Below are 27,171 nucleotides of genomic sequence, written 5' to 3' on the forward strand. Positions count from 1 at the left end.
TGGTCATTGAAGTCAACTGAACTTGTCCCATTTATTTGGGAATATGATGTTACTGCCCCTTATATCCTAACTATAAGAAATAGTTGTATGGAAACCATTAAGTGAGCTATTTCCATGTGACTCATGGTGATAGATATCTAGTGTCACACACATACTACCTTCAAAATTATTTTAAGAAACATACTGACTTCTTCCTGTATTATGCTGTCTTCTGTTATTGTTTTTAGAGCATCAGAGCTGAGTTAGTTTCTAGGCTGGAATTGAGAAGAAGGAATGCTGAGTAACAGAAATATAGGAAGCTCCTCAGGGTGCCTGTATTTTAGAAGTACTAGCAACGCCACCACATTTTGTGTTAAATGCATACACCTGTTGCAGCAAGGTGTTGACAGCTTGGAGTATAAAAACGATGATTCCGATAAAAGAGAAAGGGCTGAAGACAACTTAGTTTCTGATTAGAAATCAAGTGATCTGAACTGAAGGCCAGATCCTGTGTGCACCAGTAAGAGGAGCAGAAGTCCCATACTGTCTTGTAAGCCTGTTCTGCACTGAGCCAACTGATCCTGAGACTGGTAGGAACTAGTCAGTAGAGTGGAGAGAGGGATTTGCTCCTGATCCATGGTAGGGAGCCACAATGTGGTTTGAAGGATTGGGGGAGAAGATGTCAAACAGATGTGCTTCCTGCCTCACCCTGTGTCTTCCTTGCTGGGGCCATAGAGGTTACCACTAGGCCTGTATTAACCCATGTGGATTTTGTGCTGGGGGAGAAGATAAGGAAGTTGTCTGGATTAGGATCCTGGCAGTCTCCTTGCACGAGGGCTGGGGGTTCACTGGATGACTCAATGCTATCCTCCCATCCCAATCATCATGGACTGGGAATTTTCAGATCTAAAGATCCATCTTCTGGCTGAAAATCCAGGTTTAGAATGATCACCTAGGAGTTTGCTGTTCAGGCCAATAAACGCATTCGATGTCCAAGGTGTATTACTCACTCATGGAGCAATCCACCTTCATTGGGACATCAGGTAAGCACTGCTTTTCCTGACATGACCTCCAGTGCCCCATCTACCAGATATGATTGTTGGTGTTAGGGGAGTAGACTCCACTTCTTGAGAGGTTGAGGAGTTGTCTGGCCCACAGGTGCTATGCACTCATCCACCTCCAAGGGGAGACCTCTTTCAGGATCCATATTAATCTCAGGTGCAGTAGCCCATCCATTGGCTGTGACAATCTAGAAAACTCCATGCTGCAGATGGACCATGGACTAGGATTTTGCTCATAACTTGAGGTTAAAAGTTGGCCCACAACCTCCAGTTTAAAATGTTGAGAATGGTGGTGCAGTTTGCATAATTATAATCTGAGCAAGCAGTTTTTCTGTTTTGTTGTAATAAAGGTTATGTTGCAAAGAAAGAAGAGTGTATTTGACATTCCTCAAACAAGCTTTCAAAAGGGGAATTTTGTGTATATGACTGAGTACCACTGAAATGCTGTAAGATATTGTCCTTTTGTGGGTTTTGTAAAGAGGAGACATAGTTGGAGTAATTGATAATATGCCCAAGGTCTCACAGTCTGTAGAGAGAGCTTCCTCTAGCAATTACCTCTAAAAATAAAATAAAACCCATTTATTATTGATAACCCATGTTCCACACAAAGACGTACTTCTTTTGATAATGTTAATTTTTTTATTCGTAGGCTCAAAAAGAGTCTAGAGTAAGCCAAATATGGAGGATGATAATACATATATGAGTTAATGTATTAAGTTTACATATTTTTGATTCGATGGATTTATGGCTTTTAATTACATCTTCATGCCTATTCACTTGAATTGGGATCCCTTGGGGCCCTTTCTGTAGAATTTCATGCTTATGTTCTTACATCTACAAGATTCTTTAACCTTGTGTATTCTGACAGCCACTTGACTGACCTTTGCTGAATTTGTCTTTTATTCACCTAAGTTTTAGGTTTCAAAACATTAACCAAGAGTAAAATAGGTGGAAAATACTTTTCTGATCTAAAGGTTGCTCAATATCCATGACACTGAAGCAGTTTGATGTACTATAGCTATGAAATATAGGCGATGAGTCTCAGCTCTTCCATCGGGGGGAAGGGAGGGGTTTGTGTTTCCCATATTCTCAGGCTATTCAGGGGGTCTTTGTAAATCGGAGCAGCCCTAGGCTGCTCTTAGCTTATGCACTGGTTACAATAGCTCCCTATGGCCTTCTGCTTGCAGAGAATAGCCAGAACACGATGTACCCACCCATTCTCTGACATGCCCCTTCTGGACTGCTAGCAGGACTGGATAAGAGCCTCTTAAGTTTCACAGGTCTATAGTTCTGAATCTTGGAGTATGTATGCTATTATTTCCAGCTGCTGTCAGATATAGGGCCTGGGTCCCATCTCGTGACAAAGTAAATCAGGAGTGATTCCACTGAAACTGAAGTATAAAACCAAAGTAAAATGAGGAGAAAATCAGGCTCATTGACTTCAGTAGAGTTACTATTGATTTACACCAATGTAACTGTGACATGGAAGCCCACTGATAGGTCACTATTCTGTGTCAGCAGACCCTGTGAGGCTTGACATACTGTTTTCAAGATATGTATTTAAAAAGTGACATGTAATATATCATTTGATATCTGATAACACACTGGTCATTAACGTCACTGTGAAATGTTTGTAAGAGGACTGTAGGTGAAATTGTGGATACTCTCTGATATTATGTTTTGGAGACTGAAAAGACAAAGGAGGCAAAACAGAGTTTTTCCATATAAAGGGGAAAAAAATATGGTGGTAGATGCCCTGCCCAGGAAAGAGGGTTCTGACCTGCTTCCTCCAGGTCAGTCCTTCTTGCAGTTTTGTAAGGAGGGCGGTGTGATCCTAAGAGCACTCCTATGCCATCAGGCAAGGGACTCCCTGGTATGTAGCGGTGAGTTTCAGCGGGCCTGACCAGCCCAGTGTACCCCAACTCGCTATTGTCTTAATCTGTATCTATAATGGGTCATATAAGGTATCATACGCGAACTGGTGACACACAGGTGATTAGTATCATTGTGAAATGTATGTATTAACACTATGTGAGGCATTATAGATATTCACTAATATTATGCTTTAAAGTCTGTGACCAAATAAAGGGAGAGAAAAAGGTTTTATCCCAAACGGGAGGGAAGGCAGCTGTCTACTTGTCTTCTCTGTAAATTAAGCAATGGGGAATCAAAACAATGGGAGCTGCATTGACATAGAAATCAGCAGGGGGATGGAAGATCCACAGGGACAGAAGAACAGCAGAGGTCATCCTGCCTCTAGAAACAGGGTCAATGAACTTTGAGAGATATAAGCAGAGATAGAAAGCCATTTTGGCATCTTTCACCTAGGAAGAAAGGGCAACCAACACCTTGTACTTCTGTAGAAAGTCCTGACTGCGAGAAAGTCAACAATGGCTATAAAGAAGAATGACTGATAAGAAATCTACCTTGAACAAAGACTGTAGCTTGGTAAGTTAAGTCTTACCCATTATAAAGTGCATCTGTACTTTTATTTGCTTGTAACCATTTTTGTCTTTATCCCTCGTACTTGAGCTCACTTAAAACTTCTCTTTTTAACTCTGTTTGATTAAATAAACCAGTTTTATTTTTAACCCAAACCAACCCAGGGCTGTGTTTGAATTGAAGTGGTAGTTAACTCCAGTTAAAGTAGAGAGCTTTGCTTTCGTCTTTTTAAAGGAGCAATGAACCTTATGAACGAAGTTCTCTGAATGTTCCTGAAAAGGGCTGGGAACTTCAGGGCAGACCGCTTTGGGGAAATTTGGGACTGGGATCATGTTGGGGTCACTCTTCAAGTAGTAACCAAGGCTAGGGGAGACCAGGGGCTGTTGTGTGGTAGACAGGCTGCTGGGGTCAGAGTGCTGATCCTGGATGGCACAACACACAGATCCTCAGGGAACTGCAGGCCTGTTTGCTGGCTGTTGGTGTCCGGGCTCTGAGCCCTGGCAGCAGAGCATTTAAGGCACCTATAGGGCAGGTGGTGACACAACCTCTTACTGGGCTGGGTTGAGCCCCAAAATGTTACTGTAATTGATGGGGAAATCAGACCAATAGAACTGAATCTGTGTCTATATTCCATATTGGTCCCTCCTTATGTGTGTTTGTGTCATCTATATGCCTCATTCTGGCTAATCCAGAATGATTTTCGTATTAATTTTTTCACTGGATGAGGAGCATGGTAAGTATGATTGGTTATATGCAAAGAATAAAAAATGGAGGGCCTATTAAATGTATAGCTGTGAAACAGCTGATCCAACAGGTGTGCAACCAAGAAATGTAAAATACAAACCTTCTGAAAAAAGTGAACCTTTGGACTGACACTAGGCATGTGAAGTTTCAGCCACTGTGGGACATTTTAAAAGAAGCTGGAGTGAATGAATATGGGTTCCTAATGAAAGTGGAATGTCTCTCTTACCCATAGCATCTGTAACTGTGAATGTTATAAAAATTCTCTTTGTCAACTAGACTGAGTGAATATGTGATTTTTTTGGTTCAGTGGCTGAATGAAAATATCTGAAAAAAATTGCTAAGGGTGAAACCAAAACTGATTTTGGTTTCTTTTTGCTTGATGAAAGCTTATTTTTCACAAACAATTTTTCTTCTGTTTTTGTTTCATTTAATTATGGTTGGGGATATTTTTTTACCCTAGCATATTTTTTTAAACAAATTTAGCTTAATTGTGGGAAGCAATGTTGTTTTGAAACAAAGTCAAAATGTTTCATTTTGAAAAAGTTGAGGCAGTTCGACTTCTTTGAATTTTTTTCCATTTCTTTATTCATCAAAACTATTTGCCGAATTTGACATGAATTTGCGAATAGTTCATTTGACTGAAAAATGTATTTTTTTGGTAAGTAAACTATTCACTGAAAAAGATTCACCCAGTTCTACTGTCTATATTCTTATGCAGCACCGATCGTTTTGGTACGTGAATACCTCTCAGCATCTCTCTTTTCCTGTTTTAATCACGACTATTCCAAAATACACACAGCCCATCAGTATTATAGACTTGATTTGTACTGCAAGAGTTTGGTTGGCTTCCAGCATTTTGTAGCATGTCACAAGTCTCTGTGGAAGACATGGCTTTTCTGACTTGAACATTCTTCAGTGAGCAACATGTTACTACAAAAAGGCTTGATATCAGTGGAGATTCTGCCTTGGCAATAAATGCAGAATATGTAGAAGAGACCCTTAATGTAGAGCTGAGATAAGTATTTTGCCCTTAAAAATGAATACAAATCAAAGTATCAAAGTGTTGTTTGCAGAGTTGGAGCTTTCAAATAGCTATAATTTCTATTTTAATTCTTTTGTTGGTCCAAGTTTCATCTGACTTACTTTCTTCTTCACTACTGCAGTGATACTCCTATTTGCCAGTGTGGGAAATTAGCCCAGCGCATCTCCTCTACTTATAAAGGCTGCACTTCTGCTTTCTTCAATTCTGAGTAGTGAGAGGTGTGGAATAGATGATTATCTCATTAAGTGTAATGGTACAGAAGCAGCTGATCCACAACCAAGTGAAGTGAGCTAAAAAATGACTGACTGTGCAGAAAGAAAAAATGCAGACCTGCTAAATGGAAAGTCATTTTCTTTCATCATGGTTAACAAGATCCTTTAAGCCTATGCTAGAACAAGAAAAAGACGCCGAGTCTGATCTTGGACTGGTGTAAGCCAGGAGTGCAGTAGCTCATCTGAAGGCAATGGAATTACACAGGAGTGAAATCAGTGTGTGATCAGAATCAGCATCAACATATTCAAAGCATGATGCAAGTCTTTAGAAGGTCATGAAGGTTGCCTAATGGATCAGGAGTTGCTTTGTTTGCAGCCAGGGCTAGAGAATGACCTCAGGCAAGCAGAAGTTGTTAGCATTAAGGTGATCATCAGTGTTTCAGGTAGAGCACTGGATACATTTTCAATGTGATTCTCTGTCAGTTGCACTCTTTGGGCCAGATCAAGCCCTTTGCTTTTATGCATATAGGGTACAGAAACAGCAGAGGATATGCAGAAATTGCCTATGCAGTATGATTTTGGAGGGAAAGGACTGACCTTAAGCAGCATCATTCTTTTCTCTTGCCAACTTTGAAGAAGCTGTTGCATCTACTTTATGCTTCTGTTCAGCATTATCTTGTGTCCTGCCTGGCACTTTCAGCCCCTGAAGGTGAGAAGGAAGTACTTGCCAGGTGAACAGGCAGGTGTCATAAGTAGATAGGTAAGGTAAGGGTTAATTTTCTTTTACTGTAAAGGGTTTACAAAGGGAACCAAACACCTGACCAGCGGACAATCAGAAACCGATTTTTCAAAAAAGTAGGGTGGGGAACCTCTGGAGTTTTGGCTTTGTTTGTGTCTTTTGTTTTCCTCGGCGTGAGTAAACAAGCTTTTCTCAACTCCATCTTCTTTCAAATCTTCTCCTAAACATCGTGAGTACAAAGGACAAAGTTAATCGGCTGTGATGAGCTTTGATTGTTCATTTACATGTGTGTGGTAACTGTGTTGGACTAGGTTTAAATGGGGCTATCTTTAATCAGACTGTTTATTCCATATTTTCTAATAAGCAAGAGCCTGTAATTGATCTCTTAATGCAGCTATTATTGTTTTGTATTTTCTTTCTTTTTATGATAAAGTTTCTTTTAAAACTTGTTTGGAGTTTTTTTTCCTAGTGGGGCAAAGGAATAGAAATTTCTGTACCAGGTATTGTCTCTCACGGGAAGATAGAGAGGGGAGGGAGCATTACATTCTGTTTTGCTTTCCCTATTGTTCCCAGCGGCAAGGACAGGCTCCGGGGAAAGAGAGAAAGAATCAATTCTGTTCTCTTGTGGTTGAGGTTTTTTCTCTAGTTACTGCTACGAGACCAGGGAGGGGTGAATCTCCTGGTGTGTTAGTTGGGACTAGCTTTGAATGCCTAGCCTCGGGGGAGGTAAATAGCTCTCTTGGTTTTGCATTCAAGGAGTTAAGTATAGCATCGCCCAGGCTCACCCAGGGAAAAGGGGAGGGAGCTGGGGGATGAGATAGGGAGACCCGGGGTCTGGGTCTTGGGGGTCCTCCCAGGGAAAGTTGGGGAGGCCAGAGACGGGGGTCCCCCCAAGGAATTTGGGGAACCCAGGCTGATAGTAGCCTCAATACTATCTGGTGGCAGCGAAATAAGATCCAAGCTGGGTATAAGCTTGGGGGGAGGTTCACAGTAAACACTCAGATGTTGAACTCTTGACGTCTGTCTCAAATCTGGACTTGGATCTTATTTCGCTGCCACCAGATAGTACTGAGGCTACTATTTGACTGCAGTGGAGTTACTCTTGATTTACACCATGTAAATGAGAGGAGAATCAGTGCATAAAATGCTGTGTAAAAGACTGGGTTCATTTAAATGTGAATCTGTCACAGTCTAAAAACACATTCTGCAAGAAAATGTATAGCTCTTCACTTGCTCCTGTAAAAGTGCTCTTGAAAGCAAATTTATGTCTCCTCAGCACTTTTGTTTAAAGACAGGGAATAGAGATATGGAGTTCTAGACAGACATATTTTTGTTATGGGTTGTTTTTGAGCACTCATTTGATGGTAAGTCTTTGTTCAGTCCAGTGCTTTGTCATTAATGACTGTAGAGTAACTAGATATGCAGAGCTAAAGGAAATCCTGTCTTATATGTTCCTATTCTAAGGGAGCCTTAGAAAGGATAACAATAATGCCACTTAGGTTTACTTAGTGAGGTAATTGTAAACATAGTTACAAATAAAAACTTGCATGATCTTTACAGAAACAGAAAAATAGCTTATGAAGCATAATGCTGCCTCTGCTGCGTGTAGATAATCAGGCCTGTTAGTGCATCTGGAATAAAATACAAGCTAAAGCAGCTGAAACAATTTTGCAAGTTACCTGACTCTGTGGGTGTAGGATTTAGAAAGTTGGCAGCAAATGTTAATGTCAACTGAAAGGGAGTCAGAGCCTGGCCTAAAAGCCATTGAAGTCAATGGAAAGACTCACAGTGATTTCAGTGGGCAGCTCATTGCTGTTTGAGATTGCTATTTGGATTGTCTAGCCTCCTGTAACATGTTAGCAGGAGTCAGCTGGCTAACCGGCTCCTGTAAAAGGGATAGCACATTAGAAAGTGTTGTTTGGGCACTCTAGATTCAGGCCCATCCTCAGTCAGAATCTCATTTAGTCCCTCCCAAGATTCTCTGGGAAAGGGAAAATAGAACTGTCTCCTGCTCACCTTGACTTGCTGAAAGAATGGAATTTCGTAATAACTTTTAAAGAGAGGAAGGACCCAATGGTATTTAAAGGACTGTCATATTCAGAAAGGATCAAACCTGAAGTTCATATTCAGCTCTTACTGGCGTCAATGAGATTTTTGACTGAATAATGGCTTTAGGTCTTGGCCAATAGATGGGCAACTGGCAGGTGGAAAAATGGGATGAATTTTTCGCAACAATTTTTGCAACAAATTTGTCCCTGTTTTTCATCAAACATTTTTGAAATTTGAATTGTTTTGACCAGCTCAATCGGCAGCATTGTCGAGAGGTATGAGTGGGGCGTGAGAGGTACAACTCCAATGTATTAGTACCAGCTCTGCCACAGATTTACTGAGGGACCTTGGGCAAGTAAAATAGGCTCACGTTTTTAAAAGCAGCCACTTATTTTTGCATGTGCACACTGCTTAGTGCACACATGCAAGTCAGTGAATTGCATGTGCGCATACCTTAGCTCACATGTAACCCCATGTGGCTTTTTGTGTGCTCGACTTGGATGTGTGCTCTTTAAAACTGGGACCTCAGTATCCTTGATGGTAAAATGGGAATGATAAACTACTGTACAGAGATGTTGTGAGGATCATGTGTTAAAAGTATTCGAAGATATAACCCTCTATATAATGCTGATTATTTATCTTGTTTTATTTTATTTGCATTCCTACGTGGCACTTTAAAATATCCCTAAGGATTGTATCTTTTCTTTAGGAGGGAGACTGATGGAGTGAAGTCTGTGATTTTCTTTCCTTGGTGCAAGATTTGTAAAGAGACAATCCATCAAAATAGATCATTTAAATCAGTAAATTAAAAAAGAATATAAAGGAAATTATTAAAATGCTCTTGCTACATGCAAACTTTGGATCTGTTTGCCCAGTGCTGAAAACATCACTCACTTAAGAATTTGGTTTGTAGCAATTTTGACTGGGAAGAGAGTGTGGCAAGAGTTGCCCTTGGCTTTCTTTTTGCAACATTAGGTTGCCATCAGGCTCTGTCAGTTAGAAGAGCGAAGAATCCTCTGATATGCTTTTCAGAGAGAAGTAGTAGCAATTCTGAGGAGGGTAGAGAAGTGTCATTTGTGCAAGGTAGACAGCCCAGGAATGGAAGAAATTCCATGTGCATGACGGGCTAGTGATGCATCAGTAGAATAGTTCTTAGACCTGTGTACTATCTTGATCCAATGATCTTTTTCCATCTCTGTGTGCCCAGTGTTATCAATCAGTCACCAAAGAGAGGGCTGGGCTCGGAGAGGCTTCTGAGCGAAGATCTGGTGTAGAAGACTGCACTCCCTGTTGTCTCCCTTCTGTGTTTGTGTGTGTATGTGTGAAAGATCAGGCTCTGATAAGCCCCACTTCTCATCTTCTCTTGCAGGGATGGGGTGACACCCATTTCTTTCCTTCATTGTGTTGTGGGAAGGGGATCTGCCTGGAGAAGGTTGTCCCACAAGAGGCAGGAAGAGTGATGGGTATGAGGTTGTCCAGAATGGAGTGAACATGGGGAACTGGGTGTACCATGGATGAGAGGCAGCCTGGGGAAAGAGGTTGTATGGTTTTTTTTGGAGTGTGGGCGAATGCTAATGCTGGGATATGTCTAGGGAGAGCAGGCATATGAGAGATGAACATAGTCCGTATGCCAAGCACATGATCGCATGGGGATGAGTGCAAAGGGAAGATATCATTATGTATTCGTGGAGAGTATCAGCTTCTTCTCCTCTGACCTGTTAATAGTTATACTATTTCCAGTCATATGGAAGAGAGGGAAGCTGTCCATCAATGGTCACCCTTCAAAAACCCCTCAGATAGGCCCTATTTGTGTGTAGCACCTTTTGTATAATTTGTTCATTTCATTTTACATTTTGATGGAAATCCGGATTGATTATCTTTAATATTTTCAAGAGCACAATGACTGTAGTGCACCACTGAACACTGAAGTTTGTCATCAAGATTAGAGATATGTTTAGGAAATTTGTAATGAGAGAAAAATGCTTAATTAAAAATATCAGTTTGGAGGCTAATCCATCTTCAGCTAGTTTGCTGGAAATTGAAAGGAGTCTTACACAATGGCAAGTGGTGGGAAAATATACTTGGCTTTCTACATTTTAAACAGGAAGGAACTTTTTAAATGCTAGACTCACAATAGTAATCAGGGCAGTTATTTGGGAACATTATATTGCATATTGTAGCTGCAGAGTGTTGGGGGTGTATGCTTAATCTATATAAGATGGTATTCTGCTTTCTTTAAAAAGAACAGAGGCTTAGTTGTGACTTTTTTGGATCTACTGCAAAATAATTGGTTTCTTTTACACTGAACAAGACCTCCAGATTTAATGGCTAATACATTCTGAGGTCATGGCAGTCACACAGTTAACAAATTCTTCATTTCCTGAGAGGTGCAGCTTTATGTGAAAAGTCTTAAATTCAGAGTCTGCAATAGAATTTTAGCTCTTCATCCCCAATGACCATTATAAAATTGCCATATGCCTAAAAATATGCTCAGCACAACTGTGATTGTTCAGACTCTGAATTCACTCTCATTTTATGACATGATCCTTAGTTTAAAATAAAATTATTCTTCTTCAATGGAGGATGAAAGCCATTTGGTTATATATGGTTCATTATAAAATGTGGTAACTTTAAGTATTTCGAACAGTACACATGCTTTATTTGAGTTTTTATACCATTTCTGGTGAACAGTAAACTGTAACGTGTTGTCATTTTTGTCATGATCAGTCCATAAAATCAGTTATCTTTCTCTTTGGTCCAACTTATAAACACATATAAAACTGAAGCAGATGTCAGAGCAATAACCAGGTGTACATTATAGTGCTTTGCAAAGTTTTAATTGCACCATGGATGTTACATGTTTAACGGTTTTGGTTAGTAAGTATTTCTGTCAGTTGTGTCTTGTACAGGTTGTTTAATTATACTGAGTGTTTTTCAGACTGCATCTTATTAGTTCATTCAGACAGTCTCTGAATAAGCTTTCTCTCTGTGAAGTATTTTTTGAGTCATCATGCATACAGCACTGTGGACTTCAGAGTTGCCAGGGCTCTGTATGGTATATTGGGGTGAAATCAAAATGTTTTAGATTGTAAATCCTCTGGGGTAGGGGTTGTCTCTTTTCTAAGTTTGTGCAGTTCCCAGCACAATGAAGCTCCACTGCCAGTTGGGCCTATGGACAGTAGCGTATTATAAATATTTACTACTACTGCCAGGTTAGTAGCGCAGACAGGTCTGCGTGGTAGGGGAGCAGAGACAAAGTGCTGGTGGAGCCCTGGAGAACTGGAGGAAGCAGAAGCTAATGCCCCTCCATTGGGCCACTGGTGATCCTGGCCCTTGTCTCTCCCCTTGCAGGGACATGGAGGCCACTGTTGCATGGGAGAAAGGAGAGACTGAGGGGAATGTGTGTCTGGAGAGAGGTCTGGGATTTGAGAGGGGGTCAGTCACAGAGCCCACAGACATTACTGGTGAGTGGGGTGGGGCGCTCTTTGGGACAATGAAGCCGCTGACAGTACGAGATCTCCATTTGGGAGCTGTCAGCCAGCTGCAGCTAAACTGCACTGGGTCGGGGCAGGGCCGTCCAGAGGATTCAGGGGGTCTGGGGTCTTCGGCCCTTGACACTGAGGACCCTGCACTTCGGCGGCGGGTCCCAGGGTGGAAAGACTTCGGCAGCGGGTCCCGGAGTGGAAGGACCCCCCACTGCCGAATTGCTGCCAAAGTCCCGGAGTGGAAGAAGCTCTGGGGGCCCAGGCCCCGCGAGAGTTTTCAGGGGCCCCTGGAGCAAGTGAAGGACCCCGCTGCAGGGGCCCCGAAAAACTCTCGTGGGGGCCCCTCCGGGGCCCGGAGCCTGGAGCAAATTGCCCCACTTGCCCTCCCCCGGGCGGCCCTGGATAGGGGTGCCCACAGCTTCCATGTTGCCTCTTAGGCTTTCACTTTTTAGCTGGAGACCCTGCCTCCAATGCTTAATTTGTAACAGAAGAGGTGCCAGGGCTCAAGAAATTAGGTGCCAGGGCTCAAGGCATTTTTTTATATTCATAACTGATGTAGCAAGCTCAGAGGTGCTGGGGCTATGAACGGTCAACCCTAGAGGTTCCGGGGCTCAGCCCTGGCACAAAATAAGCCTCTGTGGCCACTCCCTGGAGACCACACTGCCACACATGGCATTGGAGAGACAGATTCACTGACTCTGCCTCTAAAGGCAGGTGGCATGGCTGGGACGTCACCAAGTGGCTCTGTGGCCACTGCCCAGAATAGTGACATAGCAAGGAGGAGGGGAGCCCCTACCTCAGGATCTCATGACTGTGCCAAGGGCATGGTGCCTCGCTTTTCTACCAAATACACCATGTGTTGGAGAAGTGCTTGTTTGCCTCTGTTCCCTGCACTTCAGTAACTGTATTAATTTTTAAGGTTTTTGTGGGTCAGCGGAAAACCCCGTATCAATCTGTCTGTGCTCAATTGTATTTAACTCATTATAAGCCAAGTACTCAGTAATGGTGTTTTTGTGCTTTCAGCGAAGCGATTACAACAGCAGTTAGCATACAGCACAGACCTGGATTTTGTGTAGTGGGGGTCTCTGTTAGTTAAATAAAATAAATAATGGATAAACATCCTGCCTGTCTTTTGTATCAGTAAATTTTCTCACCATACAGGTGCTCAAATGTACTGCTCAGCTGCTTTCTGCAGCTCTGAGATGTGAGTGCCTGCCCGATTGGATTGTGATTAAAAAGCAGTGACTTTTAATATGCGATGCTTCAGGGTGAAGAGGAGTCACTTTCATTAATGGTTTCTGGTGTGGGAGGGCAGAAGAGGATTAAAGTAGCGTTTTCAAGGACAGCGAATTGGCTGAGGTGTTAGTGCATAAAAATGTTTTGATCCAGTTGTAACTAGTAGCTGCTAGTTCCTGTTGTTTTTGTTTTGATCAAGAGCCCACTTTGTGTGTGGCAGGGATAGGAGGTGAAGGCAAGGAAAGGAAGTAACTGTTCAAAGTGCATCTCCTTTGGGAAGACAAAAACATGAGCCGCGTGGTGGAATCAAGGTTAAAAAATTACTTATTTTCCTTTGGTCTGCATAGTGCATCCATCATGTACAGTTTTCCACATGTTGGGTAATGGAAAGTTGAGCCCCAAAGGAAGTTCTCTTTGTAAGTCAAGATGGGATCATAAAATCAATCATTGTTGGGTCACTAATTGGTGTGCAAGATAGGAATTTCCTAAACTGTATGATAAGTTCATTGGCTTTTTGGCAGTGAACTCTTTAGCGAATGATATTCTTTCCTGGTTCTGTTGTTAACGCAGGAAAAGCATCAGGTCATTTATAGTTACACCCAGATCACGGCTTGTTTTTAAATAGAAAGGAGGAAAAAAAAAAGTTGGCTGTCAAAGAGAATCAAAATGTTTCTGACGAAGTTTGTTTTCATGTCTCCGTGGCATAGTAGTAAAGCTTGGCAGCCACATGATAATAGTGAAGATTGATTGCTCTCTCTCTGTTAAGCATCTCGCATCTCTGAATTTATGTTAACACAAGCATTATTCCAGCAGCAGCATCTGGCTCATTGGCAGGTTCCACAGACAGTTGTTCTGATGGCTCTGGAGATGCCTTTGGGCTGTCGTGTAGTTAGGTGGCTGAACGGGCTGGCTGTGCGGCTTTGTCATTCCCTGTTTTTATTTATTTGACTTGCCTTTGTGATGAAAGACTCTTCAGAATATGGGCTTTCACCAATCTTTCCTAACCTTTCCATGCAGGAGCTTTTATGAAATGTCCAGGTTAATTTATACCCGTGCTTCTTTGCTGATCAGAGCTGGAGCTACAATGTCCCAGTCCATAGCTTCCATGCAAGTTTTCCCCGCGAATCATGGCCTCAGCCTTGTGCAATAAAATGCACATTTTTGAGCATACTCCTGCATAATGAGTTTCTCTGAGAACAGAACTACAAGGATAAATCAAATATTACTATTACACAGTCAGTGTCCTGAGGGGGCTATGTTGGGAGTTGGGCATTCAGGAAGTCATTCATATTTCTCAAGATGACAATGTTTGTGTCTTCGGTAGTAAAGTTTTGGGGCCAGAGCCAGAGCTCATGTAAATTGGCATGGGACCATTGACTCCAGTGGAGCTATGACAATTTATACCAGCCGCGGATCTGCCCATTCGTGTTTTTATTGTACAGTATTCACATTCGCTGTACGTAAAAATATGACTCCTTTAAATGCACTTTGTTTTTTGAGGGTATGAAGGTGTGAATACAAGTGCAATTTTGAGGGAGAGCGAAGTGTCCTTTTTATTAAGCAGGCTCATGGGGGTCACTGGTTCTGGATGAAGTTCTTTGGCCAGACTAGATGATCATAATGGTTCCTTCTGGCCTTAAACTCAGTGAATCCGTGGAACAGCTACACCATAGCCACAACTGGAGCTGTCTTAGGGTATGTCTACATAGGAGCTGAATGGCGTAATTCCCATCTTGGGTAGACATACACTCACTAGCTCTGCTTGAGCTAGCATGCTAAAATTAGCAGTGTGAATGCAGTGGCATGGGTGGTGGCTTGAGCTGGCTGCCTGAGTATATACCCAGGAGTTGGGCAGGATTGTATTTGGGTGGGTAGTAGGGTTGCCACCTTTCTAATTACTGATAATCAGGCCCCCAAGGCAATGCTCCTGCTCCAACTTTTCCACCCCAGGCCCCGCCCCTGTCACTTGCTGGATAGTCTCAAGGAGCCTGCCTGCAGGTAGGAGGTAACTGAGCAGGGGCGGTCACGAGTTAATGACCTGGTGCCTCCCTCTACTCTGGGAAACGGACTTTTAGTTTGGGTACCATTTAGAGTTGCTGGGTCCCCTTTTTGACCGGACTTTCCAGTCAAAAACTGGGCACCTAGCAACCCTGAATGGCATCTGGACACAGAAGCTAAAAACTGGACTTTATGGGTAAAACCTGGATGGGTAGCAACCCTAGCTGGTGGCCTGAGCTGCTGTGTTTGCTGCTGTGGCCACACTGCTATTTTTAGCACACTAGCTTGAGCAGAGCTAGCATGTGTAAGTTGACTTGCTCTGTGAAGCACACCTCCTAGCTGCTGTGTAGACGCAGCCCTGCTGGCTTTCAAGTTTTATTATAACCATATTAGCAAGACATGTATACACAGATTTTCTTTTTTAAATGTATATTTCTCTTTTATAATAGCAATAAAACATAGATAATTGAGTTTTTATTGAAAAATTGAGACAATAAAATCTAGTGCCACAGTATTTCAGTTTTAAAGTGGGAGGAATTTTCCATATTATTTCAACTCATCATCCAAAAACTCTTCATACATTTGTTGCATGAACCTCCACCGAAATAAATAGGCAGATCAATGAAAGAAAAATGTTCATAGCTGATTTTGGGTTACGCTGGGGATGCTTGTCTCCTTTGTAGTCAATAGGAGTTTTGCCATTGTCTTCAGTGGGACCAGAATTTCATCCTGAGGCTATAATTTCTCTTCCTGAAGAAACCCTCCATTCACTAATACCTACCATTTCTTCCTAACGTGTGTTGGGTTAGGTTTCTTTCTTCCAGAAGGGCCTAGAAAACAAATGACAATAAAAACATTCCACTATGTCAGGGTTCCCAAAATTGGTTCGCGGCTTGTTCAGGGTAAGCCACTGGCAGGCCACGAGACGCTTTGTTTACCTGAGCGTCTGCAGGTATGGCTGCTCTCAGCTCCCAGTGGCCTCGGTTCATCATTCCCATTATTCCTTGTTTTCATCCTAAATAAGAGATCTTTTGATACCTCTGTCTACCCATCCTATATGTCTGATGGAAAACGTGTTACATGGAATCTGTTCCTCCTGAAAACATGGAAGAAATATCTCTGGGTCCATTGAGCAATGTGTTTACCTAATAAAGTCTTCATGAAGATGCCATAAAATCCACAGTTGAGAGATAAGCCTGCAGATAGGTGTCATGCCACCCTGTTGTCACCATAACTGGTGCCTCATCAGCTTTCTTTTGGATGTCTCTCCATTTATAATCAAATACTGCTGGTTTACTTTCTCTCACAGAGCATCTTGGCTTTTTAATGAGCCCCCTACAATCACTATTCTAGCTGAAGGTACTGAAATTGGCGCACTTTTATCAATTCTGGGCCCTAGTTATTTGTAACTTGGAATATTGTGTTCAGTTCCAGAAAATTCCAGACAAACTGAAGAGAAGAGCAACAGATTTGAATATGTGGCTGGAAGGATTTATTTCTAAAAGAGCTATATATGTATGTCTTGGCTAGGCAGCTGCTAAGGAGTGTGGGGGATTGTGATAATAGACTGTGTAAATATGTAAGAGATGAGGAATTATTTAGAGTGGGTAAAAAGGGATACAATTAGGAGTAAAGGCAGAAACTTAAGGCAAGAAAAATGCAGGCTCAAAAACTTGCTGACATTGAATTGCATGGGTTGTGAAATAGCCTCCAAAGGGAAGTAGCGCATTTAAAATCTATCCTGTTGGTGCCTCTGTCCCAGGGCCGGCTCCAGGCATGCCGCGGGGGGTGCTCTGTCGGTTGCTAGGAGGGCGGCAGGAGGCTCCGGTGGACCTCCCGCAGGCGTGCTTCCAGAGAGTCCGCTGGTCCTGCGGCTCCGGTGGAGCGTCAGCAGGCACGCCTGTGGGAGGTCCACCAGAACTGTGGGACCAGCGGACCCTCCGTAGGGACGCCTGTGGGAGGTCCACCGGAGCCGCGGGACTGGCAAGCGGCAGAGCACCCCCTGCAGCGTGCCGCCGTGCTTGGGGCGGCGAAATGGCTAGAGCCGCCCCTGCTCTGTCCTCTCACCCATGGCACCTGAGCACAAACAGCAAGTCAGTCTGCAACACTGTAGTCTGTGTGGTGCTGTGCAAAGAAAGTATGTGTGGTCAGTACCCTGCTTAATGAAACTGTAGAGAACAGTCCTGCTCTGAGAGGGGAGAAACTGGGTTGTTTAATAAGTCTTTTTCAACTCCCATTTGTGTGGCTGAGATCATTATTTCATGGCCAAGGGATTTTCATAGAAAGGTTCTTTGATTCTTTGGAGGATGATCCTGCAGGATCTGCTTGCATATTTTCCCCATGCCACACGAGAGGGGGAGTCAGCTACCTGAATGGCAACAGGGGCATCTGGAGGAGGATTTGGCTCTGGCAGTGTGACTGTAATGCCCCTCCACATCACTTACGACCCGCTGTGGGGCTGTGGTGGGAAGAGGTAGGTGGAGTGGCTGCAAAAGAGGTGTCTGAACCACCTCTGAAAAGTGCAGAACTGTCTTCAGGGGGTGGGCAGATGGAAAGACCATGGGATCTATGCCTATGCAGTGGCTCAAAGGAGGAGTGGAGAAGTAGCGTCTCCTGTTCAAGACTGTGTGCCAGCCAAGGGACTGGGAGAGACTGTCTTGAAGCTGCACATGGCTTGCCTGTAGGTTTGGGGAGTTAGGATTCTATCCCCTCCTCTTTTGCCCCCCTCCTGCTTAGTTTTCTGAACAAAGTCCAAGTGGGAGGGAGGGGGAAAAGTCTCACCCCACAGAGGATGTGATCCCCATCACTGTAAATTTAAAGTCAAGCCAAGCCAGCAAGTCAGTCTTTGCTGAAGCACTGACACTTTAATTATCATGTGAGATACACAGTCTCTGGAGCTAGATCTCCTGCTGTGCTAACTACACATCTGCATATGGCAATTTGTAGCTTCTAGGAGGAATACACAATAGGCAGCCTTCCTTCTTCTGAAAGTCGAGCCATTACCTTATATTCCTCAAGTGTTCATTCACTAAAAAAGTAGTTGATAAAATGAGCAAGTGAAAGATGCATTAAATGAGTATGATGTTATGCCATGTGCTGGCCTTTTAAGGTGAAATTAAATATATGAGGAGTTGTTTTATGAAAAATTTATGAAAAATGTCAACTTTCTAACTTTTGCTGTTAAGCATCCTTTTAGTGGGATTGAGGTGGCTTGACTGGAACAACAAAGATTTTGTATACAGCTGTCCTGTGTACTCCAAGCATTTTTTCCAGAGTCATGTCCAGGTTTTCCAACCTGACATTATTTTCACTGAGGTAGAAATCCAGAAGCTTTGAGCTGTACAAATAGAAAAGTACAGATGTCCAGCCGATATAAGTGAACATAGCTCTGTTGAAATATACAGAACTTTACCCGTTTATACCAGCTGAAGAGCTGGCCCAAAGAGTTGTTCATCTCCTACCTCTCCAGTGCCTGTATGAAGTGGGATGTTGGTCTCAATCCTGTTTCTTGTCAGAGATGATAGTCCACTTTTCAAAACTGACCATCACAATCATTGCTTTCAGCAGAGTCCAAGGATTGAATGGATATAGAGACTAAAATACTCTTTTCTCCTTGTCAAGGTGGTTCATCTAAAATAGAGTTCTGAAGCGCATTTTGACACAGCGGTGTGAATTGTGTACACTGTACAGATTCTAAATCCCTTACTCGCATTCAGTAGAACCTTACTACTCAAACAGTCTAATTGAAATCATTGAGACTACTCATGGATTAAGGCACTACTTTGTTATTTGTAAGGGCATCAGATGCTTGACTTCTGTGGTTCATAGAGGACAATCTTTAGAGATGTCAATCTAGCACCTTTCACAAATACTACATTTGCTTTAAGAAAAAAGTTGTGCTCTTCCATGCAATTCAGTAGATGATCAAAGTTAAAGCCCTAATACACCAGTGAAAATTCACTCCCCAGCCTCAAAGAGGAAAATAATTAAAAATAGAAAACTGATCAAGTTTTCTTTAAAATATCCAATTTCTCTCAAAGGTTTTATCGAAATGTTTTTTAAAAATTAACATTCAAAGGAGAGCTTTTGAGACACAGCGGGTTAGCTATAAGTGTAGTGATGGCTTTATAACTATTTTCCAAAACGTCTGTATTATAAAGAACTATGATAGAGACAAAGTAGCAAATGGGTGTTGTAAGAGCACATTTTCATCTGAACAAAATCAGTGCTGAATTTGCATTGTGAAGTTACAGTAAGTCACAGAATAGAGAGAAAGAGAAAAAAATTAAAGGATTACTTAAAACCAACAACAAACGTACAAATTAAAAGCCATTATTTTAAAATGAACTATACACTATTAAAATAAGCATAAAATTGCATACTCGTTTGGATGTGTAGTTTATAGAATACACAGAATACTAAAATTGACTCAAATGCAAGTAAAATATCTGTTTAATTAGACCATAAAGAAAAGAGATTAAAAGTAATATTTTATATGATAGTAATTACTGTTTTTCCAAAGTAGTCTGGTTCCTGTATATTGACTTAAATTTAATTGTGATAGTGGATCTCTTTGGGATTGTACATTTTGTTTGTGTCCTTTAATTACTTTAAATCACAACCATTACCTTTATTTTGTTTTCTTCCAACTAGATACACTGCAGGGCTTTTTGCTTCAATAGCCTGCCTATTCACAACCACAGATCTCTGAGCAGTCAGCCTCTACCCTTTCATTGTGAGAGGTTACAAGTCAAATCGTTGCAGGGGCCTATGCAACAAGATAACAGGAAAGGACCTTGTAACCAATGGGGAGTAGGTTGAGGTGCTGATGGGCGTCTGAGATGTAAATAAACCAGATTGCTCTCGTTTCCTGTTTCCACTGTATTATGCATTCCAATAGCACAATTCATCTTTATAACACACACCTATGGCTTTAACTTTACTGTGGGCCACTAAAGTACATTAAAGTGGGTAGGAAATGGAATTAAAGAGAGCTCAGTTGAGGCTTTAGAATAACTAAACCCATTGCAATAGTTTTCAGTGTAAGATGACATCTCTTTTCAAGAAGATTTAACATAGTACTTCATTTTGGTTATACAAATGAATGTTGTCATAAAGTCACACAACCTATTTATAAATTGTTCAAATGTGCTCAAATCAATTTTCAAAATTCTCTGGGTTAGCTACAGTTAAAACACAAGATCGAGGGCCAGATCTTCAGCTGGCTGAAGTCAGCGGAGCTATGCTGAGGTGTTTAAACAAAATTTGCAGACTTATACCACTGACGGCTGCACAGGGAGGACCAAATTCTCCTGCCTTAAATGAGTAGTCCCATTAAAGGTAGTGGGATACTCATGTGGGGAGAGCGGGCAAGATTTGGCCTTAAAAAGGCATGTAGTTGTTTTCAAACTTAAACACATTTTAGTAGCTCTGAAGGTGTGGTGTGCAAGCCTCCCTATTCAGAGATATATTTTCAAGTACATTTACAATTTTCAGCTTACATTTAGCTTTTTAAAAAAATGGTGACATCCAGTCAATACTTTTCTTGTGAGGATTTTGCATATTTTATTCTTTACTGCATATATACTAGGAATATATTTGGCAGTAGGATTGTGCATTTACAGCATGGGTTACTTGAAGAAACATAATTCATATTCTCCCTTCCATAGGATAATTAGTGCCTGCCCTATGATGTCACTTACATGATACATGTGGTTGAGGTTTTTGAAAATGAACTATTCATCCTGCTCTTTGTCTGATTACACTGAATGGCCTCTGGTTTTGCTGAGCACTGTGTTCTTTTTTTCTATCAGTGAATAGATAATTGAACGCAAGCATCAACCTTCAAAGTGTTTATCAATATAGAAGATATTAGTGGATATTGCACAATGTCATGTAAGGTAAAAACTAATTTGTAAGCAACACAGCAGAAAGCTGGGAAGGCAATTAAGTTAAAAAGTCATTAACATTGATCGTTTTGCACTGAGAAAGTACATTCCTTTCTCAGAAAACATCTTTGAAAAATGTTGTGCACCTTGGTCTATCTTTAAGGTAATACTTTAATATGACATTTAGTTTTCTTTGAATATTTTGCTTTTAAAACTAAGAATTTAGTTTAATGCAGCATATTGTTCAAGATTCACTTGAATTATATGAACAAGGAGAGACCTGTAGGTAATTAGTAAGGATGGTTGCTGGCAGTTTCTTTCATCATTTGTTCACACTACAGGTATAAATTCTCACTGAAAGGATAGGGTTACATGATGGGTGGGTATTACTTCAGTGATTGCAGCTTCTTAAGTGAGAATTCAGATGCTTTTCTTCTTTCTCTCCTGTTGGTTAGCGTGGGCATATGAAGTAAATAGCTGAAGGTAAGGTTTAAAGATTAAACTTTTTCTGTTTTGCAGTGGAAGAATAGCCAGTACTGCTTGTGGTTGCCTAGACAAAAGTACCCATCTGCAGACTTTAAGTGCATGGACATATGGGGCCAAAATTTCAAAAGAATTCAGAGCCAGATTTTCAAGGGCTCAGCACCCACAAGTGGGTCAGATTTTCAAAAGAGCTCCGCTCCTATCAAGGCATGTTGGGTAGTGACCTTTTTTACAGTTGGCCACTTATTTTGATGCCTAGATGGAAGTTTTGGTTATTCTAAAAATTCTGGCCTTAGGGCCTGATCCAGTTACCATGACAGTGGATAGGAATATTCCTATCAGCTTCAATGGGAATTGATTGAGCCCTTGTATTTTACAGTAGTGAGGAATGCTTTGAAACCTTTATTTAAAAAATATTAACTAAAGAAAACCCTCACTTTCTTTTTTTTGTGGCAGATGGAATATATTGCAGCCTTATAGTCTGCAAATTCATTGGTCCTTGTCAAATTTGATTAGGTAGAAATGCAATAGCTGAGACAGAAATCAGATAGAGAAGTGTGAATTAAAATTACTGATCTCTCCTTTCTCTCTCTTTTTTTAAGCTACCTTTTCATTACTTGTGCTTGTTGTGAGATTATGTTTATTACTGTCAAAGATAAAACCTTAAGGCAAACTTTGGGTCCAGGCCTGCTCATGTTGAAGTAAATAACAGATTTACCCATAGATTTACTGGGAACAGAATCAGGGTCTTTAAAATCTGCCTTCCTTACTTTTCAGTCCTGTAGCTGTTGCTTGTGTGAGTAATCCTCACTCAAGTGAATAGTCCCACTGAAGTGAGTGAGATTACTCATGTGAGCAAGGACAACTCACTTAAAGGTTGTCAGGACCAGGCCATGGATCTTATTCATGTGAATAGTGCTTACTTCCTGGGACTTAATGGAGCATTGGATTGGACTCTCTCTCAGTGCAATTAGCCCTGATAGGACCATCTGTGTTACTCTCATGAGTAAAAGTTTACTGGATTGTGCCTTTACTACAGGTTGATTATGCACTTCCAGAATTCACGTACAGTAGCAAACAAGCTTAAAAGCAGGGTGACCAGAAGTCCCAATTTTATACGGACAGTCCTGATTTTTGGGTCTTTTTCTTATATAGGCTCCTATCCTCCTCCCCCCTGCCCCTCCCCATTACCAATTTTTCACACTTGCTGTCTGGTCACCCTACTTAAAAGTGAAATTAGGTTTTCAGAACCAGGGGAAGCTATCAGTGTAAACTGCACCGTACCATTCAAGTCATTCAAGCATTCTGCAGATAATTACTAATGATGTACACAAAGTAGATATAGAGAGTGTGACAAAGTTCCTCCTCTACCTTGGTGGGTCCTGCGCTTATTGGCAGATTTGCTCACCTCAGTGATCTTCCCCACAGTCTGGGTCAACTCCTCCTGTGACTGATCAGAAGTTGGGAGGTTGGGGGGAACCCAGGACCGCCCTCTACTCCAGGTTCCAGCCCAGGGCCCTGTGGATTGCAGCTGTCTATAGTGCCTCCTGTAACAGCTGCATGTAGCGGACAACTCCCTGGGGCTACTTCCCCATGGCCTTCTGCAAACCACTTCTTCTTCCTCACACAGACCTTCCCTCCTGGTGGCTGATAATATCTTGTAGATTATACTCCAAACCTCCAGGCAGTCCGAAGCCCTCACTCTCAGCTACTTGTCCTCTTGCTCAACCAGGCTCCCACGTTCTTGCTCCTCTCCTCTGGCCCCTCCCCCCCCCGATGGAGTGAGCTTTTAAACTCCAGGTGCCTATACCTGCTTGATGGGCTGCAATGGTGTTCGAATCAGCCTGTCTGCCTTAACTGGTTCTAGCAGGTTCCTGATTACTCTAGTGCAGCCCCTGCTCTGGTCACTCAGGGAACAGAAAACTACTCATCCAGTGCCCAGTATATTTGCCCTCTACTAAACTCCTGTATCCCACTGGTCTGGGTCTGTCACAAGAGTTAGCATGATAGATGTGACAAGTACTGTGTGATTTGTTCATGTGCTTTGAGGAAAGATCAACATATCCGTCTACAGTGTAAAAGACAACTGCTCTATCCTTTGTAGTGTAACAGATTAAAACACTGTTGGAGCACTGCTTGGGTTTAAATGGTGAGGTCTTTACCATACCACATAACCTTCCTTGTCTGGCTCTTTTCCTTCTATCTGTGAGGCAGTAATTGTGGTTGGAATTCTACCCCTCTTGCTTGCAGTGCACAGAGCACATTTGGTCACTTTAATTTCTTCCCTCTGTAAAACATGTGAGTGTAACTTCCCCATAAGAATTCCCCATTTATTAGAGTGGAGGCTATTGAAGTGGAGATTCAGGAGTTGGGATTGTCACAGGGTAGTGAAATCCCTTTCATTGGGCTGGTTTAACTTTTAAGTCACGTTTAATGTTTTTAACAGTAACTTGTGTTTCCTTTACCCTTCACACCCATCCGTTAGCCAGGTGCTTTTGTCACACCGAATGGAAAAATAAAAGTAAACCATCTGCACAGCTGGTCCCTGAGTGAGAAGGTGGAGGAGGATGGGCTGAGCTGCAAGAAATGAGTAGAGAAACGGCTTGAGTTGTTTAAACGGCCTCCTGCAACTGCTTGATAAAATCCAACCACTGGAAAGGGGAGACCATTTTTATAGTGAATTAGGATATTTAAATCTACAATATGATACACTTATATGATTGATGCCATGTAATTTCCTAAAGAAGATGTTTTTTGAAAACATTTATGTATCATCTCGATTTTGTAACTTTGCACATTTGACTGAACTTGTATCAATCACTTCACATATCTATGCATAATGGGCTTCATTCTGTTCTCTCTTACAGTGGTTTAAATCTAGAGTAAGTCTATTGAGGTCAATAGATACCCTGCTGGAAACTAGGTTGAAAGGAGGAGCAGAATTAAGCTTACTGATTTCTTTACATCAGAAGTACATTTTTAATCAGAAAACATTTTCACGTAATAATTTGCTTATTTTAAATATTTGATAGCATTTTAGCATTGCCCTATTAGTCACATAATCCCAGAGTTTGGAAACACTTATGCTGGGGCTCAACTTTATTCACATGATTAGTCCCACGGATGTAGCATTGGCTCTTAAGAGAACTAAATAGCACTATACCTGGAAAATATATGTTTCTTGCGGAACTACTCACGTGAGTAAATCTAATCAGGTGTGTCATTGTTTGTGGGGTTTGGCTAGGGTGACCAGATAGCAAGTGTGAAAAACTGGGGTGTGTGGCGGTAATAGGAACCTATATAAGAAAAAGCCCCGAATATCAGGACCGTCCCATAAAATCAGGACATCTGGTCACCCTAATACAATGTACTGGGGAAATAATTGTTCAAGCAGTAGCAACAGAACTTCTTTTTCATTCTAATGATGTAATGCCATAGGCACTAATACTTTATAATTTCCAAGGCTTAGAAGTATCAGTGTTTAGATATTCATCTAAGGGACAATCATTTAGGAGCATAATGAAAAGAAGTACAATAGTTAATGATATTAGCTAATGAACAGAGTGATGCTAAATACATTCGTAACAGCTTCTGTCAACAGCAGTGTTGTATTTTGTGAGATATGTTTAAGAAAACATGGCAAGAGTACTCCAGCAGATGATAATGAAATCAAGTCCAAGATTCTGCCGGGGTTGTTAAATAGTGTTTTCGGACTTTTTAAATTCAAACTGCAGGGAAATAGCTCACTTGGAAGAGAATAATACGCAAAGCAAAAATATCAATGCCAGGATTTTTAAAAACAGTTTTTACTGATGTATATTATAATTAAAAATAGAATTAGTTGGACTTCTAGTAAGCTGTTCATTTCCTTGAGGGCAATCACAGCTTAGCATAAAAGTAACACATTTTTTTTTAAAGTGTTCTAATCTGGGTATACTGTAAGCACACACGATATGGCTATGTCACTAGCTTTGTCTGCCCTCATCATTAACAAGCAAATTAAACATTTTTTCACTTTTTTTAAATTAAACAAATAAACCTTGGGTTGCTCTGTGATCTTTCATTAAAACCTTAATTGTCTGGAGAGCTCAGCATGAGTGCTTGAAGTTGGTCAGTTTCATTGCACAGCATTACGTATTGGTAGCAGATTAACAACAGAGCTGGATTTAATCTCTTCCCTAATCCTTAGAATAGTCTGTTGGGGAGGAGAGGCAGTTGCGTGTTTTAGGAGATAGATTACTGTATCTCTGAATTGAAAGCACAGCGATGGGTTTTAAAGTGTCTGGACAGGCATGAAATGATTTTGAGAGAGAAAAGCTTATTCAGTGGAAATAAAATAGATGTTGCTTTCAAATCAGCTTCTTGGCATTCCCACCTCTGAAAGTTGCGGTAGGCTCCAAATATATATTTTTTTTCATAAAGCAGTTGTAGCGTAAGAAAATATTGCCATCGCAATAGATCACAATGTTCAGAAATGTAGTTCCCAACTAACAGAGGAGCCAGCTGTGGTTAGTATCAGGTAAACTAATTCTGATGCTGCTTGATTATTCAACACTGAGGGGAAGGACCACAAAACATTCACCAGGTCACACTTTAATCTGTTTAGTGCACTGAGGTCTAATTTTCATGGGTTTAAGATGATTGCATGCCTTTGAAATGCATTATGATATTAGTAGGGTCTGCACCAGAAACAACATTGTTTCTGAGCATGAAAAACATGGGCACATTTCAAAAGAAGAGTTAATTAGGAGGGTAAGTAGATGAGTAGTTATCAAGTGCACCACAAGTTCCACTGTTAAACTCCGATAATAATTTTCATGCTGGCATTATACAAATGAAGCTGCTTATGACTGATTAATCAGTTACGGGCTGTGAGTCTGGCAGGGTACTCAGCTGAAGCCGAAGAGTTAGCAAGATACCTTCACTACAAGTACCACTAAGGATGAAGAGTGAGTTGTGGACTGCATTTCCTTTTTCTGTGTTTGTCTTGGACTGATTTTCTTTTTTCTACTTTTTTTTTTGTCTTTAGGACACAAGATTATCAGCTTTAATTTTTGATAAGCTTCAAGTGCCTGACTATTTACAGAAAAACAGGAACGAAGGAGAGAGCAGATGTGAAATTTGCGCCACCCACCTGAATCAGCTGAAGCAGGAAGCCATTCAGATGATCCACACCCTTAATCAAGCCAGCTATCAAGAAGTACCCAGCCTCCCTCAAAGCTCTGGAGGAGTGACCAGTGTCTTACCAAGGATGGTGACTGTGTCATCCCAAAGGGATTTGCCCCTTGTTGCTGGGCAGGTGGGCAGACAGTCCGGAAAATCAACAAACCTTTTCTCTGGGACAGAGAGAAAGAAGGGACTTGGATGGCCTCAAGGCACAAGCAGTTTTCCAAACTCCAGTGTTCAAGTAACGGTGGCTCCCAGTGGCCTCAGTGGTGCTTTGAGCTCCGTGACTATCCAGGCTCAACAATACCTTGAGGGGATGTGGAGTATCTCCAGGGTGAACAGCTTTCTTCCCCAAGCTTGTCTAGTAAGTACTGGCAACTCGGATAAAATGGTTATTAGTTTTTTAGGGAATCAGCTCAAATTACTGTGAACCATGTCTCGAGAAATTAGAGTTGAAAGGAGCTTTAAAATGTGTTTTTTTTCCAGTGTACAGAACAGTTAATTTGCTTCTGATCTCAGGTGATAGAACAACCTTCTTGCAAATCTCTTTGCACACATTTCAGCTTTGCCTATAACAGATGATCTTAACTTTCACATACCAGGTGTCTAGGTTTAAAAAACACCAATGGCCAAATTCATCCATGGCA

General features: G+C 41.5%; 1 protein-coding gene across 1 annotated transcript in view; it reads left to right on the forward strand.

Annotated features, from left to right (window-relative positions):
* KIF26A (kinesin family member 26A) overlaps nt 1-27,171 on the forward strand; it is a 140,824-nt gene that overhangs the window by 18,388 nt on the left and 95,265 nt on the right. Inside the window, exon 3 of the mRNA XM_032771622.1 lies at nt 26,388-26,888. Coding sequence (XP_032627513.1) covers nt 26,388-26,888 — 501 coding nt within the window. The remainder of the gene's footprint in view (nt 1-26,387; nt 26,889-27,171) is intronic.

The sequence above is a fragment of the Chelonoidis abingdonii genome, chromosome 4, assembly GCF_003597395.2.
Source record: "Chelonoidis abingdonii isolate Lonesome George chromosome 4, CheloAbing_2.0, whole genome shotgun sequence".
In the NCBI taxonomy this organism is placed as follows: domain Eukaryota; kingdom Metazoa; phylum Chordata; order Testudines; family Testudinidae; genus Chelonoidis; species Chelonoidis abingdonii.